Here is a 19,590-nt window from a genome sequence, read left to right as displayed (position 1 = left end):
CCACCGGCAGAGATCATGGACAGAAAGTATTGCTACACCAGGGCAGGGAGATGTCATGGGAATCCAGCCTCGCCAGTGTCCGGGTCTTTCCAGCTATCTTCCCAGCCAGCCAAAACGCACTGTTCTGGACTCTGACTCCTCATTGCTCACGCAAAGGAAGCCAGGGATATTTTTAAAGCCCGTCGCCCCTTCTTAAACAAGATGCCCATCAGAGAACATAGTTCTTAGCCTGGTAGAAGAAAACCGTTTCCCAAGAATGAAAGAATAACACCACTCTGAAAACCAGAGGTGGGCAGATGGCATGAATGGTGTGGCGCTGGGGGACAGTTCCAAGGAGGGGAAGCTCGCTAATCAGCAGGGAACTCCTGGCAACTCCACACAGCTACTGAAAGCCATCCACATGCCCTTCACCATGGTTCATCCCTGGCTGCAGAGGTACCAGAGACCAAGCTTTCCCAACCCCACCTGTGATGTAGAGGCAGGGCCATTTTGGCACCAGCAGCCACAGTGAGAACCACAGTTCTCCCATGTCCTTAATGGTGGTGATGGCTGGCCTTTGGGAGCTCACGAAGGCCAGATATCGGGCACCCTGACGCTGCATGGCAAGGCCACCCAAACACTGCCTGCCTGAGAAAGAGGTGATGAGTAGATGGCTCTAACCCCAGAAGCTTGTAACTATCACCTCTCATGCAGCTAGGAAACCACCCTGGAGGCATGAGCTTGCACAGAAGCCACCAGGGTGTGGTCTTGAATGAGGACGGCAGGACGTTAATATTAATCCAAGTAGCCCGGGGCAGGGGTGGGGGGGGGTGGTACTCGAAAGCACTGAATCTCCCTCTTCCTCCCCTAAAACTAATTCCAAGCTTTTTAAAAACGCTTTTAGTGTGGTGGGCCTTTCCCATGAGTGCTCACAAACAATTCACCTTCACACTACAGGCCATTAATCCAGTGGTGTTTATTCAAGCAGTATTCACACTTGCTGTTGAATAACAAGGGAATCAAGGCCCCCTCGAGATGGGGCTCTCACAGCCCTGGCTTCTTTGGCTGAATTCTGTGGCTGACAAGGCTTTAGGTTTTTCCTCCACATCCCCATCAAGCACAGCCTATTGATCACACCCCACTTACCAGAACAGATTTGGTGGGGTGGTGAAGGCACGAGGCAGAGCCCAAGCACCACTCCATCAGCTCAGAAGAGGCCACACTGTTCCAGGTTTCATACAAAAAATTTAATAAATATTACTTTTCAAAATTTATTGCCAGGAACAACACATCAAAGATGCATTTTTATGTTCATAACACTAATAGGACAATACAAAGTATCTTCACGGTCTCAGTGGTGAACCAATGAAATTCCTCTGTTTTATAAGCCTTTTGGGTCTTCAACTTTGTAAATAGCATTTGATTTCCTCACTTAAGGCAGGCAGTGTACTCTATGGCAAATCTAAACAGTGATCTTACTGGACATTTTAAGGTTCAAGTATTCAACTAGCTTATTGGAATACTCCCTAAATGCAGTAGATAACAAAAAAAAAAAAAAAATCAAATCTACAAGTGGTTCAGTATTAAAAGAATGGTGAAAAGAAATCAGAATTTACAAAATAAGACTGGTGTACTTCCACCTTCACACAATTGATATTTTTAATGATATTCAACCACTCATATTTTGGCTACGTTAAGTCGGAGCTCAGCTTGTTCCCTTAAACTGCTGTGTAGCCCATCACCTGCCTGTCTCTTTTCAAGTCTAAAGCAGAAAAAAAAAAAAGGAACCTGTTCTAGACTAATTTTCAAACTGCCTCAGTCAGTCCTTAAAACGTGTTTTAAAGTGATGCTATAGAAGGTGTTTTAAAACATCTGACGTCGTACAAAAAAAGAAAAAAAAAAAAAAATCCGCCAGTATTCCAGGCACCGAAGGCCATCCTATTGTCTTTTAACTATTTTCAAACACCTTAATTTTGGCTTATAGGCAACACGTAATAAGAAAATAAGTTCAAAAAAATAAAGCCATACGCTTACAATGCTATCAAAAACCTTCAATTCTAAACACATACATATAAATAAAAAGGAATGATGTTTTAAGGCTCTTGATTATTAAGTTAATAAATCAAATATACACAGTGATTAATAAAAAAGAATTATTTACATAACTATACAAAATTCTACTTTTGACACATTTTTCCTCTTTAAATTCTTCATTTTACCAGCAACTGCTGACATCAAAGTCCCCCCTCCCCCAACAACAAAATACAATAAAAAAAATAAATAATAAACTCATTTGTGATAGTTGCTGTGGTTCTGAGCTGCAAAGGCACTTTCAAATACAGAACTACTTGTACGTCATCATAAAACCAATATACAAAAACAACTCAAGAGTCAATAAATATAAATAAAAACTACGATCCTAAGACTGCATCACCATCGGGACATCTGGCAGAGGTGGAAGCTCAGCCCAGGGGCTGGGCCTTCTCCTGGGAACCTGGTCCGAGAGGGGGCAGCTGCGGGGCCCGTGCACCAGGGCACTCGGGGCTTGTGTTTGCATAGCCGTGAGACGCAGCATGGGGTTCCCCAGCCAACCACAGCAACTACCATTGCCAGTGTAAGCCAGCTTGTCAGAACTTAAATTAACACAGGATTCTAAGTCAACGACAGCCTCAGACTGGAATAGGACACGACCGTTTAAGAACTACAAGCCCCCAGCGCCCTCAGACTCTACCTAGCAGCCACGGTGTCCACCGTCTGCTATACGATGTACTCCATCCGGTTTAAGCTCTGGGCACTTTCCAGGTCCCTGTTGTCCTGTTTGTTTGTCCAGTTTGGGTGTTTGGCCGGCGTGCCATTGGGGGGCTTCTCTTCTCTGTCTACCAGCGTGTATGCCGGCTGTTTGGCAAACCGGGCTTTCTGCTGGTGCTTGTCCATGTCGTCCTCCTCTACCTCCGAGTTGTGGGTCCTTATTTTCGACATTTTGGAGTTTTTGTTTTCGTAATCCTTGATGGGGACCGTGTTGGCCCCGTGCTTCTCGATGGGGTTTTTGATCTGGTTCAGCTGCTCCCGCACGTTGTTGGTGGTGTTGTCCTCAGAGGCCGCACGAGCGTGGCTGCTGGGCTTCCGCCGCTTCCGCACGCACCAGTAGAAGGCTGTCACCAGGCAACAGATCCAGGCCACAGTTAAGACAGAGCTCAGCAGAGGAACCAGGAAATCTGTAAGGCGGGCACAAAACCAATGAACTCTCAAAAAAGAAAAAAAAGAAAGCTACCGCATGAACAAAAGACTACTGACAGTGGTTCCCCTGTCCTCAGTCCCTACAAGGGGTGCTATGGGGACAAGCCCCTTTTCACAATTACATATTGTCACTTCACAGCTTGATAAGCAAGTACAGGATCCGGGCCCTTGGAGACCCTGACACATTTGTCCCCAGAGACCAGGCACAGCAGCAACTCCTAGAGGCTCCTGACTCCGTGTGGAGAGAGCAGCATCTGGTTCAGTCGAGGGAAGACTGGCTCCTCAGGCAGCTGGTTATAGGGTCCAATTTTCAGAATTACCAGAAACCCAATCTGAGCGTGCAGAGCTCACATGTCCCAGATGCTCATGCACCCTGTTTCTCACCTAGCTACCACAGCTATGGCCAAAAGGGGGGCCTGGATGTCCTGCAAGGCCAACGAGCTGCCTATCAAACCAGTGTTCACGGGACTTAGGCTGGGCCGTCCTACGCCACTAGAATGCCACAGCAGGGTTTGTGTGGCCAGGAGTTTGAGGTGCCTCAGTGCACTCTGCCTTAGAAACAACATGTTCTACAGAGGTCCCCCCCTTTGAGAGCACAGCTTGATGGCAGGGAAAGAAGTCCCGTACTTGGTCATGGCAGCTGGCCTCAGTTTTTTCACCGGTTAAATGGCAGCCGGGGGGGCTCCTCGAGACAGGGAACCATCAACTAACACCCCACCTGCTGCTTTTGTTGGATGGCGAGATGAGATCGTTTGCTCGTCCTCAAAGGGACCGTTCCCACCTACCTGTTCTGTTCTTCACGGGCCGCCTCTGCACTCGCACTTCCGCAACCGCAGCAATAAGCGAGCTATTCCCATCACGTTTGCTAACGAGATCTATGATTTTGTCAGTGATTTCCTTGATAGGATTTCCATCATCCCGTATGTCTTCAGCAGACTGGAGAAAAAGGAGAACTGTCAGATGGAGGGTCAGGGCCGCACTCCACAGTAGGCTTTATTCAAAGTTACTTAAACATGTGAGTCCAGCGTTGCTGTGTTCAGATACTGGCTAACTTAAGTTTGTTAACTACCTTGCAGTCACATAATTAAGTCTGACTGAGTCTTATACTTACAATGGCCACATGTATTTCATTGTTCGCAGAAGGGGAAGGCTCACAAGCTATGTAGATTGAGTATTCGGCGGAAACATTCTTTAAAATATTCAAATTCCTCAGTTCACTGCAAATATGCTCCGTGGTAAGGCCCTAGAATCACATTTTAAAAGGACACATGTAAGATACTGGAAGAAAAAGAAAAGGCTGTTTCTTTGGAAGTTAGGAATTTAAGCTAAGGAGAACAAGGTCCTAGCTGGTGACACTCTGCCTTGGAAGCAGCAGACACACCCTTCCATTCCAAAATAAAAAAGTAGTGGTTCCGTACCGGCGACATCATCTCTTTGTTGAAGGTGAATGTGATGTTTGCACAGTTATCCTGGTAGTAGGGGTCAGAAGTGCACTTGGTCTTCACGGGCTGGAGACTGGAAGACCGACACTCACCCACACCCGTGCAGGGGCGGACAAAACACTGGTCATCCAGGATAGGGATGCAGCTTTGCCCACTGGGGCACTCACTGTGCCCTTTGTGGAGCAAGCAAGGTCGAGGGCCACACCAGACCTGGAGGGGTGGGGAGGGAGAGAGAGAGAAAGAGAGAGAGAGGGAGCAGGCGGCTCAGGACAAACACCCAATGGCAACTCCAGGATACAGGTGATCTGTGGCATCCCCCACACTGTACCTTCGAGCAGGCGATCCTTCCATTCAGGCACTGGCATGTATTGCAGTCATCGTCCCACTTGGCCCCGTCTGGGATCACACGCCCCATGGTGATACAAGGTCTCCCTGAAACTGAAATGCAGGAATGCAGGAGTCCAAGGGGTTTCCTTTTCTATAGACTGTTCTCTCCACTCTTCACTCCCTCCCTGTTGGGGAAGGAATTACACCTGTGCCCTCTGCCATGGGACAACAGTTACCCCCCAACAAAGGGCAGGTGTTCTTCCCTCTCCTGCTGCCTTTGCACGTGGCATTGTGACCTGCTTGGGCCACTGCAGCATTACTGGATGCGATGGGAGCTGAGTCTCTCATGGTTGAGCTTGGATTCTTTCAGGCCTGCCATTTGCCAGATATGGCTGCTGGTCCAAGGAGGGTGAGGAAACACAGAATAGACCTGAACCCACCCTGCAACACATTATCACCCTGCCTGCCCTGCATGCCCACGATCAATACAAACAAATGCCTGCTCTAAGCCACACATTGGGGGATGGTCTGTCACACAACATAACTGCGTAATTGCCCAGGAGTTGACTAAAAACGGCTACCCTGTTTGTAGGGGACCCCTTAAGTTTCCCCTTCCCTGAGGCCCCCTCTGCATATCCCCCCTCTGTGTTCTCTTCCTGAGCACAGTGCCCGCTCATCCCATAAGACGCAGCCAGCTGCAGCCTGACCCACATACCTTCCTGGCACTTGGCACCGCTGTGCCCTGGAGGACAGACACACTGGTAGCCATTGATCTCATCCACACAGGTTGCCCCAAAGGCACAGGGTGAGGACTGGCATTCGTTGATATCTAGGAGAAACACAGTTCAAGTTTAGGCTCCAATGGGAAGCAATAATGGTTTTCTAAGTTTTTTACTGACCTAACATACAGATAGAAAAGCATATAAACCCAAGTATAAGCTTGATGAATTATCATGTAACCAGCACCCAAATAAACTGATCAGTACCCCAAAAAACTCCACCAGTCACTGCCCCACAAAGATCACCATTAGCCTGACTTAGCTGAAAATCTTTTCAAATCAGTTTTTTGGTTTTTTTTTTCCTTAAGGTTTATTGTTGTGGGTTTTTTTTTTTGTTTGTTTTTTTTTTTTTTTTTTTTTTTTTTTTTAGAGAAACAGAGCACGAGTGCAGGAGAGGCAGAGAAAGAGGGAGGCACAGAATCTGAAGCAGGCTCCGGGCTCTGAGCGGTCAGCACAGACCCTGACACAAGGCTCAAACGTACAGGCTGCGAGATCATGACCTGAGCCAAAGTCGGATGCTTAACCGACTGAGCCACCCAGGTGCCCCAGGAGGCCACAATTTTTAGTTCTTTTTTATCAGATAGTAAAAGAGCAAGGGCTGGCAAAGTTCTTGAAAAGGGTCAAATATTTTAAGCTTTGCAGGCCATGTGAGTTCTGTCTTGACTACTCAACTCTGTTGTAGCATGAAAGCAGCTTGAGACAGTATATAAATAGGTGAGTGTGGCTGTGTGCCAGTAAAACTTTATTTACAAAAACAAGCAGTGGGCCCAGACCATAGTTTGCCAGCACAACTTAGAAACGTGCAGTAGACCAAATGTACCCTTATTTAGTGAAGACCAGTCAGTCCCAGACTTGGTGATCTCCAGCACTAGTGAAATTTCAAATAATTTGGGTATGAAAACAAAACAAAAAAAAAATCATCACTTTTTTTGGGGGGGGAGGGAGGAAAAAAAGGCTTATAAAAAAGTAGGAAAAGGCTCAAAATAAAGCAACATCAAAAGCACCCTGCCTTACAAACTTCATTGCCCATCTCCCATTTTAATCGTGTCACCAAGGCATGACCTTTAGAAACCACAACTCTCATCCCTTCTACTGCCCTTAGCTCCGTCCTCTGTGGGTAATGTCCACTGGCTCATAATTTTAGGGTAGTCCTGGGAAAAAGCACCTTCTTCCTTTAAGGCCTCAGAATAGATTAATGGTCAGATTCTGTGGCTTGTACCGCCTCCCCTAGAAGGGGGTTGTGCCACCCGGGGAAGGACCAGCAGATACCTGCAAATTTCCAGCCAGAACTATCTTAATCCCAGCTGGAGGTGGGAGGCCACTTGCCTATCAGGGCTACTTAAAGGGAGCAGTGACCTTAATTGTTTTCAAGACTGAAAGTACAGGCCAAGGGCTGGTGTTGGGGGAAAGAAAGCCACTAGGGAAACCAACTAGGGCTGCTCCTTACTTATTCTGCAGTCAGGTCCAGCAAAGCCTGGGGCACACTCACACCGGTACCAGTTGTCTCCATCCACGCACGTGCCACTGTTGTAACTGAGAAGGAAAGCAAAGGCCACTCAGTAACCAGCCTACCGATCCAAGACTCCACCAGTTAACCTCAGGTAGCTGTGCCAATTACATTCAGTGGCTCCCACCCTTGGCCGCCCTCACCACTACTTGGGGAACTTTAAAAATACTGATGCTGGGGTCCCACCCCCAGAGAGTCTAATTTCAGTCTCCCTTGCAGTCCAGGCATTGAGACTTATAAAAACTGCTCAGGTGATTCTCATGCACAGCCAAGGTTGAGAATCACTGCTCCAAAAGAAGGCACAATCTGGCTAATTAAAGTGTGGTCCAGACCAGTAGGATGAGCAGCACCTGGGAGCTTGTTCGACAGGCAGGGTCTGCGGCCCCACCCCAGACCTCCTGTATCAGTACCTGAATTTTAGACAAGATCCCTAGGTGATGCCCATGCACACTACAGCCAACAAGCGCTGGCTTAAAAGGTGGCCATGCTTACCAGGGGTGAGGACTGCAGTCATTGGTATCTGCAAAGTAAAAAAGACAACTTAATAGTAAGGCCTTCACCAGGCAAAGCAGTTTTAAGCTTAAGGAGAAACACCACTGATCTCCATAATACCCATATGATAGACCTATAGTTAACACCAACAAAATGCGCTTAAGACCTCTGGCTCAATTGGAACCAGGCCTGCAACACACTTTGTTCCATGTGCCGTGGGACACTGCACAGGAAGAGGCCCCGGTCAGGGCGGGAAGGGGGCTGTGAGAATGGAAGGAGACAGGCTGCTGGTCAAACCCACGCTGGGAAGCGAGACACCATCTGTCTCCACTTATCTCAACGGCGACTTTCTCATGCCCAGGTCAGGGCTGCAGCCCATCAAGTGCATTAGAACAGACCCAGGTGATGCAGAAGCAGACATCAAACAGCTCTGCTTCTGGTTTCCATCTCGAGTCCCCGAGGGTGTCAGGATGTGCTCCTGCAGCCCTCGGAGAGTTCAAGGCGGGTGGGGCAGGGGACACTCACTCTGAGTACAGATGGGCCCCTCCCAGCCTTCTTTGCAGACACACGTGAAGGAGTCGCCGTTGACCACACAGGTGCCCCCGTTATGGCAAGGGTTGGGCAGGCAACTACTGTTTCGGGCTACGAGACAAGAACAGACAGGACCACCCTCCCTGAGAATCCGAAAACAGTCTGGAGAGGCCGGAACCAGACCCGCCAGGGAAAGTCACAAGTGCCCAGATGGCCGTGGCGAACCCCATGTGAGGCAGAAAACTACCTATGTTGCAGGTCGTCCCTTCCCAGCCTCCAGGACACATGCACTTGAAAGCATCCCCTTCGTCATAGCAGGTGCCACCGTTGTTGCACGTGGCCTCATCACACTGGCTGTCACCTGGAGGAGGAGGATCTCAGCTTGAGCCCCTGGCCAGCCCCTCCTCGCAGAAGACGGAGGGTGGGAGGGGTTGCAGAGATGGGGCCCTAGTCAGCTACCACTTACGTGAGTGGCATGTCTTTCCTTTCCACCCGTTTTTACAGTCACAGTAAAAGTCATTGACAAGGTCACGACACGAGCCCCCATTGTGGCAGGGATTCTGGCTGCAGTCGTTAATGTCTAGAATCAAAGAGGAGACACCCAGCTGAAGATGCTTCCAGGACCATGCCCACCCAGCATGTAAGAGCCGCACCCTTGCTATGGTGATGGCTACCTCCACCCAATGCTCTCCACTCCAAGGTCCAAGACCAGCTGAGCCATCCCAGGACGTAAACACCTTCACTGCTTTCTAAGAGTGGGTTATTTCTAACACCACGAGGTGGCAAGACTTCTGAGGGCAGGCTTCTGTCACTCCCGTGGAAATTAAAATCAGGACAGGTACAAGTTACAGTCAAAACAAAAGGAAGATTACTTTCTCTGCAAGCAGGGTATTTATCCTAATCACAGCCCGATTCTCTAGCTCCTCAGCTGCTCTTCCTTCCAGTTGGCTGTCTTTGGCATTCAACAGGACACAGGCAGTGCTGTGCCATGACAAGAACTATGGGGGTCTTGTGGTTGGACAGGCTCCCATTAAAAAGAAAAGCCTCCTGTGAAGACTCCTCTCACCCCAGCATCCCAGAGCTGTCTGGCCCATGAAGACCACAGACTCACTGGTTTCACAGTAGGCCCCCTCCCAGCCGTCACTACAGATGCACTTGTAGGAGTTGACACCATCGATGCAAGTACCGCCATTTTTACAGGGGTTGCTCTCGCAGTCATTAATGTCTGTGAAGGGAAGGTGAAGAAGCTGGTAAATAAAGGCCAACTAGTGCCATAGCTAGGCACTGGTCCAAGGCTGCCCCCTGAGAAAACAAGGTGCCAGGTGGCACCAGAGGATGCCTTGTCTGTTTTATTTAATGCCTCATAAGCTAAGCTACTTGGAGGGAGTAAAGAAGAAACTCAGCGGGACCACCCAAACTAGTCAGATTCCAGAATATTCTAACATAAACGATCTGAAGGGTCAGAGGCGTCAGTGATCTTATAAACACAACTCTGTCTTAGATCCTAGATCTAATAGTAAACTTTCACTGGTCTCAACTGAAACGATTCAATCTCAAATGCTTCCTGAGCTGAGCAGAGAGGCAGGGTGGGGGTACCGTGCACCATTCCCCAAAGAGGGGTCTTACTTTCATGGCAGTACGTTCCAGTGAAGCCTTTGTTACAGTCGCAGGTGAATTTGCCTCCCGACTGACTCTTGCACTTCCCGTGGGGACCACAGACGTTCGAGGAAATATATCGCACCCCCTCAGGCGTGTCATTGGAAGCCATGGCCACAGTGCAGCTGTCAATCACTAGAAGACACACTTGGGATCAGATCACGGCCGCGGACCCATAAGACACGGCATTCCCAAGGCAAGGACCCATGCCAAGCCTGCTTTCCTAGAGACAGGCACCCCTTGGCTAATGAGGGGAATAAGTCAAGAGGCACCTCGAGGGCCAAGACTCTGGCAATGTGCCAGGTCACATTGACAGGCAAAGCGGAGACTCCAGGCAGTCAAGTGTCTTTTGTTTGTTTTTTAAGGCATTTTCTCCGTAGGTGGCTAAGAAGCCTACATGTCATCTGTGGGCCCCTCTCATCCTACCTTTGACATCTGTTTGACAGAAGCTTACTAAAGGAGAAAGAGCCAGCTTTCCTTCCTATTTAATCACACTAAAGCCAGCAAAGGACAGAGAACCTGAAAACTGCTACCTCCTACAACAGCCACAGGACATTGGCGGCTATTTAAATTTAAATGAATTGAAATTCAGGAAAATAATCAGTTTCTAGGCCTGGGAGTCACACTAAAAGCTACCCTCCCTGACAGTCCACTGCTACAGAAAGGTCTTCTGGCAGCACTGCTCTGAGGAATGTCTCAGGGTTGCAAATCCACCCACCCCGGAACAGGACGTGGCTGTCCCACTGGCGGGCCTGAGTGGATTGTTCCCACATGTTCTGGCTTCCCCCAGCCATCAGGTTAGGGGGTTTCAATCTCAGCTACACAGCTTCTGAGACTATCGAGGGGAACTGGCGAAAGAGGACTGAGCCCTGGAGACGAGCCAGGGCCGCAGGTGGGGGAGGTACCTTCACAGGGAGTCGTGCGGCAGTGGTCTTTAAGGTGGGAGCAATTCTTGCCTTCGTAGTCCTCAGGACACTTGCAGAAATAGTCGCTGGCGCGGTTGTAGCACTGGGCACCGTGCTGGCAGGGATTGGGTTCACAATAATCGATGTCCAGCTGCAAGGACCAGGAGCAGAGGAGGGGGAAAGGAAACAAAGGTGTGACTGTAAGTGCTCAGGGGCAGCAGATCCTGGAATCTGACCCCTTTACCTGCTTCCATGAGCAGAACGCTCTACGTAATATACAGTTATGTCCTAGAGACTGTCCAGATATGCATGGGAAAAACAGGGGAGTGGGAGAGCATGGAGTCGGGGGCACCAAGTCAAATCGACAGGCTGCTGACACTACGAAGGAAACCACTCCTCCGTGTCCTTCCACCTGCATTTGCCTAGCAAAAGTCCCTAGTCCCTGGATGGCAACTACAGACTCAGGAGGGGAACAGGAAAGAAGAGGAAAGGGAAGGGAAAGGACAAACACAAGGAGGGGGAGGGGGTGGAGAGAGGATGGGGGAGGGGAGGAGGAAGAAGTGGGGGACCAAGGGAGGAAGAGGGGAGAGGAGGTGGGGAGGGGGAAACAGGAGGAGGAGGAGGAGAAGGGGGAGGGGAAAGAAGGGGAAGACAGATGGAGGAAGAGGGGAAGGGGGAGTGGAGAGGAGGCAGAGGGAGTTCTGCTGTAGAAACTTGGCCTGTGGAGGTTCTAGCACAGCTCACCTGACAGAGGTTTCCAGAGAAACCAGTGGGACACAGACACTGGAATCTGTTGATTTCATTCTGACAGTGACCCCCATTCAAACAGGGGTTGCTGGCGCATTCATCGATGTCTCTCTCACAGTGATCGCCTGCATAGCCAGGTGGACAGATACAGCGATAACCATTAACCAAATCCTGGAAGAGGAAGAAGGAGGGGGGAGAAACACATGCTTTTTTCTATGTATTCCACAAGCACGGGGCTTCAGCGGTCTAGCATGACTGCTGCCGTTCCATGGATTCACTGAAATCACCAAATGCCAAGCCTCCCGAAATGCTGAAGGGGAATTTCTACATGCATGCCTTCAAGATGGCTCCCAGGAGGCTGGGGTTAACACAAGCCCAAGCGAAACTTCCAGAGAATCACTTTTCACCTGCATTTTTAAATCCCTGAGGGACAGAGCTCTCCCAGGGTCACATAAATCTCACAGACTTGGGTCAATCATTAAGGTTTTCATTTAAGCAAAGATTTACATACCCGACAGGAGGCGTCATTCTGACACTGGCCAAGGCAGTCATTAATATCTAAAAAATAAACAAGTCCTCATATTAAAGAGGCAATTTACATTGAAACTAGGCTTAATTGAAAAGTGCTCTCCACTCAGGACAGATAAAAGCCTCAAATCAGATTTCCTGTGTGCTTCCCCCTGACAGAAGGTTATTACACTGGGTGGGAACCCTCCCTAATTCCTCCAGAATGAGCGAGTGAAACTTCACATCATTGTTTTAGCCACCTTATCAGAATATGGCTGTTTTACCGGCTAATGAGCCTGATAAAGTGTATGTTTTCATTTCTGCACTGATCACTCCCTCTCCAAAAACATTCCCACTCAGGTTTTCCTTTTATCACTCAAGTCTTAGCACTGGAGCCAACGTACAGGCTGACAAAGCCTTCAATACCCAAGTTTCACAAAAATCAAAATCGAAACAAAAGGTACTCACTTATGTCACAATTCTGACCCGTCCAGCCTGGGAGGCAATCACAGTAGTAGCTGGCAATCAGATTCTTACAGGATTTGGCATTTACACAAGGTTTGGCCTCACACTCATTTGCATCTGAAAGAAAACGTGGAGGGGTAGTGAGAAATGGAGATTTACCCCCCCCTTCCCCCACCTCCCCCAAAACACCCTAGCAATAGTTTGCCTCCAATAGGAGACATGCTAATAACCTAAATCCCAGATACTAGGTTCCCTCTATTTTGAGCAGCTGATCCCTCTCCCTAGCCATTATCCAATAAGGTATGCTAATTGATAACTTTCAGGCTGCTGGTTAACAACTGGCCCCCAGCCGGAAGAGCAGAAAGCCACCAGGCATTGCTGTATAACACTCCACGCAGCCTAGTTGCTGGGATTTAAATGTGGCAGCAAGAATGCAGACAGCTCATTCCTCATGAGACCATCCCCGTTTGGAACCCAGCTGAACACTCCTCGGACAGACGATTGACATGGTTCAAGGGATCCCACGACTTTCCCACAGGGCCTAAAAGAGCTAGGCCATCTGCATTCGAGTTCTCTCTCCCAGGACCGCCCGACTCTTGACAATAAATTACTTTTTGGTAGGATGGTGTGCAAACTCACACCACCACAGGCTCATCTTCTATAACAGCTCTGATCATCAAAGCTAACCTCAGTGCAGGAATTTCCTTACCTAACTGGCATGTTTTGCCAGTCCACTGGGGCGGGCACACACACTTGAATCCATTAACCAAGTCCTGGCAGGTGCCCCCATGGGAACAGTTATTTGGAGAACAGTCATCAATGTCTGTTGGACAAAAGGGAAAAAAGAGCTGGCATTTTAATCTCAGTCCGTTTGACAATTAGATAATTTAACGCCAACCCTTACACGAGGGGCCTTCACTTAAGAGCCAGACACCTGCTAGAAGTGACCGCTATGACGATAAGGCCTGATTTTAGCTTTAAATCCTCCAGTGCCCCAGTTCATTTAATCCCCAACCTAAGCAGCAGGGAGAGCCAGCTGGATCCCCAGAGCATCAACCCATGGGTAACATGGCTCATCTAGCTCTGCCTACTCCTTATTTTTAAAGGAAAGTTCCAGCATGGCTCAGGGGTAGCTAAGAAGTAGTAAGGAAAAAGAACTCTTCTTTACTGGTAGAAAACATTATTCTTACTTGCTCACAGAGTTTTCCCAAAATTCCATACCTGGGGTCTACACCCCACCCCACACCCTCTACACTGGACTATATATATATACAGTGGCCTCTTCATTCACCTACTACCCACTTCTGAAGTACCAGGCTTTCTCTGGGAATTCGGTCATCGGTTCCTCACAACCCTAAGAGATGGGAATTGCTACTGTCTCCTTTAAACAGGGCACCGGGAGGTAAAGACCGGCCCTAGGAGAGGCAGGCAAGCGCCACAGTGCCAGCGCAGGTGATCCGACCACAGAACCCACATTCTCGACTGTGCGTGCTGCACTCAGGGTGCTGAGGACAGTGGTTCTCAGGCCTGGCCACACCTCAGAAACCCAGGTGCTTGTTACAAAATGTGGACTCCCCAATTCCAAAGGGAAACTGTGGGAAGGACCCATCTGCATTGTCCGGCACCCAGGTGGTCCTGACATGCAGCCAGGCTTTGCAGCCACAACAACCCTGTAGCCCAGGTCTCTCTTTGGGGGCCACCTGCACCCATGATGAAATCCAGGAGTGACAGCCTCACCCACAGGCAGCCTCTCCATGGCTGCAGGAACCAGAGCCAGAACCAGAACTTGATTTGGAGGAGGCAGAGCTCCAGGGAGCATATGCAAAGGATGGAGGTCTCCCATGGAGAAGGCTCTTCAGTAGCAGACACACGTGCTAACTTAGCGCAGGAGGATGAGGGTGCAGGGAGGCTTCCAGCGCAAAGGCTGGAAGCCCCAGCCAGACTCCCCACCAGACCGCTGGCAGAATCCACCCCTTCCCACTGAGACCTGACCTTGAACCAAGCCCAGGCGCCTGCCCCCGACCCCGTATCTGATCCTCTGGAAAAGACACAGGCCACAACCCAGACTTACTCGTGGAACACGTGGGGCCCGTCCAGCCCGGGGAACACTCACACTCAAACCCCAGCGAGGTCTCCCGGCAGCTGCCCCTGTTGTGGCAGGGGTCAGACAGGCAGGCGTGCTCCGCTGCGAAAACCAGGAGGGCAGTCAGCAAGGGGCTCCCGCTTGTCGCTACCTACGTCCTCTCCCCGCCGCCAAGTCCCACGCCTGGGCCACCAGCTCAAGCTCGCTTCGAAAAAATGAAAGCAAGCATGTGCTATAAGCCCACTGTGTCTACAGGAGACAGGAAGTCCTCTTTCTAAGTGTCTCCAGTCACATTCCAAGGCATCTGTGAGCTGGGTAGCCGCATGGCCAACACCCCACCCCCCACGCTAGCCAGCATCACCACAAACACTGGCGCTGCTCAAAGGAACTTTCAAAGACCCACAGAACTGCTGAGACAACCAGTCTTCACTTTGGAGGGTATTTTCATCTTTTTACGTGTCCTTAAGCGTGTTGTTATTTTTTTTCTCAAGCTGAGGGTAGGGAGGGGTCTCATCCTGCCTGGGCCACTTACCGATTTCACAGTTGGGTCCTGAATACCCCTCAGGGCAGGAACACTGATACTTGTCAGGACCTGTGTTGCTGCAAGTTCCCCCATTGAGACAGGGCTGGTGAGTCCCACAGTAGTTGAGATCTGCCAGAAAGACCCCAGGATGGGAGCAGCTCAGAGAAGACAATACAGGCTGCTAACCTGCCATGTTTCTAGCTGCACCCCTACCCCCACCCCGTTTCTGTTTCAAAACTAAAACCTGAAGGGGCACCTGGGTGGCTCAGTCAGTTAAGCGTCTGACTTTGGCTCAGGTCGTGATCTCAGTTTGTGGGTTCACGTCAGGCTCTGTGCTGACAGCTCAGAGCCTGTAGCCTGCTTCGGATTCTGTGTCTCCCTTTCTCTCTGCCCCTCCCCCACTCGTGCTTTCTCTCAAAAATAAACATTAAAAAATAAAAATAAAACCAGAAAAAAATACCGCCAACCCCAGCACTAAAAGCAAATTCAAATTCAGAATTAAAAGTCCCTGCCAATAAAAATAAACAAAAGTAAAAAACTCGATTCTGGCTGCCCCACCCCTTAAGTCTTCCTGTGCCCAAGGCCCCCGTCCTGCCCCAAGATCCAGTCCCCAAGGGCCCTACCTTTGTCACAGAGCTGGCCGCCCCAGTTGGTCTCACAGAGGCACTGCCAGGGCTCGTTACAGGTGCCATGGACGCACCCCGGGTGCGGGATGCACTTGTCACAGTACAGGCCCTGCCAGCCATACTGGCACCTGGAGACAGACAGCACACTCTGCTTTAGTCCTTGAAATATTTGGGGAGCGCAACGTCATTTAAAGGCAAGGCTAAGAAGTCCAGGCCTTTCCTGTCTTGTTTCATTTCGGGGGATAGGACAGTTGACTCTCAAGGTTTACTCGGGGGCTCTGTCTAAATAAACATTTTCAGTAGTTGGGCCAAGGTCCCCTCCCAGGCGACTCCCTACAAAAGCAGGGCTGTCTGGGGAGAGGCCGGCGGGGGCTGCCCTCACAAAGCCACTCTCTTCTCAGGCTCACAAGGCTGTGCAAGGGTGGGGGCATGGAATAAATCAAGACCCCGCTGGCTACGGAGGCGAAGGAAGGACTCTCGGGTGACAATAGCCATGTGAAAGTCTTCCTAAACGCGGCACTGCTGGCAGCTTTTTACACAGCGGCCAGGCTCTTTGTCTAAACAGCAAGTCACGACCCCAGCGCGCAAAAATGCAACAAGACACCCCAGTGCAGCAGGAAGCTGCCTCCCGATGAGGCTTTAGGAAATCACACAAGGGGGGGTGGGGGAGGGGGGACCCTCCTCTGGCAAAGAGGCGGCTGAGATCTCGGAACCCACTTTTGCAGGAGGGTGAGGGAGGCAACAGCACTTGGAACCAATCCCATGGATAATTTACGACCCACTACCGGAGCTGCTTAGGCTAATTCATTTTATAGTTATTTCTCACTTTGCAAAAAGAAAAAAAGGTCAACCCAGTTTATCTAGTATTGGGGAACAGAGTCGAGTTTCCTTTATAAGCGCCTCATTAATCAGACTCTTTGGAGGCCAAATGGTGCCTTTGATCCCCAAACAAAAACACAAACATAAACCTTCACCTGGGGTGGAGGAGGGGCAGGGTCTCAGCCACCAGCCCCTCAAGTTTCAAGCCCTTGGAAACTTTAACTGCCTTCTCAAAACTCAAGCTGTGACAAACAGGAGGGGCCCCTGGAAAGCCTGGTGAAGGTGGGGTGAACTTGGTACAGGGATGGGCAGAGTATTTCTATAACAGGACCTGGGAAAAGCTGAGGGAAGAACTACCACCACCCTCCCCCACCCCTAACCACTCAGCTGTAACTCTGGAAAACAAGCACCCCCAAGAAGGGAAAGCTTTCCGTTTCCAGAGAGCTGGAGGCAGGCTAGCAAATCCTTGTCATGGGAAAATTATAGGGATCCAGCTAATAGCTAATCACCCACGGCCAAGAGTCAACTTAACCCCTGAGAACACTGACTAACCACTTCCTAACTTCTACAAACAAGCCATCCACACCCCAGTTCAAAGAACCACCAGAATGCGTGGTTTAAAATGAATCAGACAGAGGATTTGGCTTTATGTAAAACAGAACATTAGTCTAAATGACAAGTGACCATTCAGAGGAGTAAAGAAAAAAATCTGGCAGAAATTTCGTTAAGAAAGTGGGACACTCAAGTTCGTGGGAGTTGGGGGGGCGGGGTTCATTCAGTAAAAGATGAATATTCCTAGCTTGAAATATTAAGAGGGAACTGATTTGGAAATAGCAGTATTTCTTACTGTCTTCTTACTCCCTTCCAAATTAAGGATCAGTACACCTCTTCCATTTGCCTAATAAAAGCAAGAAGAGGCAGCTGAGGACCCAACCTCACCTCTTAATTAATGAGCGCTGGATCCCCAAGCATAAAAAAGAAACCACAAGAGGCCACAGATGACTTCAAAAGAAAACAAATAAAAATACTGACCCTAAAGAGGCATCCACAAAGTTATCCCAGTTAAATAATCTATGATTAAGGTTCTCATGAGAATTTGAAGTGACTGTCTTCATATGATGATTCATCATTAAGTTTGATATTATTGGCAGGCTTGCAATAAAGCAAGCATGTGCAACCAGGAGAAGGAATCTCAGTCTACTTGGGAACAACAAAACCAGTAAAGGTTTCTCATGTGGGGATAAAAAAACAAACAAACAAAAAAAACCACCTCTGTAATACATAATCCAAAAGACAACTTACAGGGTAACTTGCCATTCAGCTATTTCTGGAGCAGGACACAACCTGAACCTCCTGGGCTAGAAGGTTCTGTTTTGATTTTCCTTCAAGGTAGACAGAACAAGATGGGCTGAGGAGACTATGCAAATGACGTGTGGGAAAGTCGCACCTTAAGTAAATAAGGGCACCGGTGCGTGTCTGGGCAGGGAGTGGGAGGGGAGACTTCGAAAGAGAAAGGGCTAAATTCTGGAAACAAAGCCTGTTGTTCTGGCTGGGAGGGCCCTCCCCTGCGCAGCAGCATGCCTATTCTGATGACAGCAGCAGAAATCATGGTCGGACTCCGCTGATATCCATCTGAGCTCTGCACGCGGAGCAGGCCCAGAGTGGCTAATAGCGCTGCTGATCTGACTTTCTCCAGGACACCCTTAATTATGAAGAGCACAGGTAGGTGGATTCCTGCTCAACCTTTGACAGCAATGCTGTTAAATACTACCGTCAGCTGCCACCATGGGGCTTCATATGCGAACCCACCCAGCCTTCCAGAAAATAAACTTTTCTCTCAAGTGTCAGAAGAGACAATTTCAGGTCAGCCTGGTTTTACTGGACTTCCAGCTGCCTTGGTTCTCACTTCAGTGTCAAGCCTCAGAGCTCAGTGTCCCCCCTGCATGGGAGGGGAACAGATGCCGTGGTGGAGCCATGAAGGTAAAGACCACAGAGAATTCTCTGTAGAGCGGCAGTCCTCAAAATACACTCACTTGGTAGGCTCTTCAAAATGCAGATTCTTGGGCCAACCCCTGGACTGGGGTTCAGTGGGTGGGGGGCAGTACCCAGGAATCTGAATTTTGACGGTTTCCGGTCACTTCAAGGGAATTCTGACTTGAGTACTGAGGTTGGGGGCAGTGATTCCCAAAGTCCGGTCCCACCAGCAACAGCAGCAGCACTGGGGAGCTTGTTAGAAATGCAGAGACTTGGGCCCACCCAGACCTATGGAATCAGTCTCTGCATTAGAACGAGAGCCCCAGGTAACATCTGTTTGAGATGCACTGGTTTAGATTGTTTTATATGCTTCCCTTGGCTCAAACCAGGGTGGCGTCTGGGGCAAAAATGAGAGGCCCCAGGGATCCTTTTGGTGTCACCCTCAATCTGCTAATCCTGAAGATTTGGGACGAAGGAGAGTAAAGTGGGAGATTGTGTCAAAATGCCACAGACACCAACACTATTTCCTGAAGCAAGCCTTTCCTAAATGGGCATAATGTACATTTCAAGAAGGCTCCAAAAACTGTAATCGTGAACCAGTCGGGGTGGGTCTCTGGCTTCTGCATTGTCCGGGACCATAAAAGAACAGACTTCAAAGGCCAGCAGCAAAAGTCTACATTCATCAGGCTCAACTGACAAGATTCCAGCGCAGCCATTAACCTCTCAGCACCGGCCGGCTCCCGCCTGCAAAGGGGCCAGGAGATTGTACTAATCCCATTCTAAAGAATGCTCGGCTGTCCCCTATTGATGGGAAAAGTGGGGGAGGGCTAGGAGATGGCAAACAAGGTTGGGGGAGGAGACAGACTCAGAAGAAACCCACATCCCTCCATCTCATCCATTAGCACTTTAAGGGGAAGATTATAAAAACGTGTTATCAATTTACAGAACAGTTAATACATGAAGTCACTGACTATGCCTATAAGAGTTTTTT

General features: G+C 49.4%; 1 protein-coding gene across 1 annotated transcript in view; it reads right to left on the bottom strand.

Annotated features, from left to right (window-relative positions):
• Positions 1-935: 935 nt before the first annotated feature.
• JAG1 (jagged canonical Notch ligand 1) overlaps positions 936-19,590 on the bottom strand; it is a 36,536-nt gene continuing 17,881 nt past the window's right edge. Inside the window, exons 6-26 of the mRNA XM_058684877.1 lie at positions 15,804-15,934; positions 15,190-15,309; positions 14,646-14,759; positions 13,284-13,397; positions 12,578-12,691; positions 12,114-12,160; positions 11,600-11,773; positions 10,856-11,006; positions 9,921-10,085; positions 9,406-9,519; positions 8,761-8,874; positions 8,542-8,655; positions 8,289-8,405; positions 7,764-7,791; positions 7,212-7,297; positions 5,701-5,814; positions 4,987-5,096; positions 4,635-4,868; positions 4,328-4,459; positions 4,002-4,152; positions 936-3,194 (exon numbers count right to left, since the gene is read on the bottom strand). Of these exons, the coding sequence (XP_058540860.1) occupies positions 2,737-3,194; positions 4,002-4,152; positions 4,328-4,459; positions 4,635-4,868; positions 4,987-5,096; positions 5,701-5,814; positions 7,212-7,297; positions 7,764-7,791; positions 8,289-8,405; positions 8,542-8,655; positions 8,761-8,874; positions 9,406-9,519; positions 9,921-10,085; positions 10,856-11,006; positions 11,600-11,773; positions 12,114-12,160; positions 12,578-12,691; positions 13,284-13,397; positions 14,646-14,759; positions 15,190-15,309; positions 15,804-15,934 (2,902 nt within the window). The 3' untranslated portion in view covers positions 936-2,736. The remainder of the gene's footprint in view (positions 3,195-4,001; positions 4,153-4,327; positions 4,460-4,634; positions 4,869-4,986; positions 5,097-5,700; positions 5,815-7,211; positions 7,298-7,763; positions 7,792-8,288; positions 8,406-8,541; positions 8,656-8,760; positions 8,875-9,405; positions 9,520-9,920; positions 10,086-10,855; positions 11,007-11,599; positions 11,774-12,113; positions 12,161-12,577; positions 12,692-13,283; positions 13,398-14,645; positions 14,760-15,189; positions 15,310-15,803; positions 15,935-19,590) is intronic.

Source organism: Neofelis nebulosa, chromosome 9 (genome assembly GCF_028018385.1).
Source record: "Neofelis nebulosa isolate mNeoNeb1 chromosome 9, mNeoNeb1.pri, whole genome shotgun sequence".
Classification (NCBI taxonomy): domain Eukaryota; kingdom Metazoa; phylum Chordata; class Mammalia; order Carnivora; family Felidae; genus Neofelis; species Neofelis nebulosa.
This window is presented reverse-complemented; position numbering and strand designations above follow the sequence as displayed.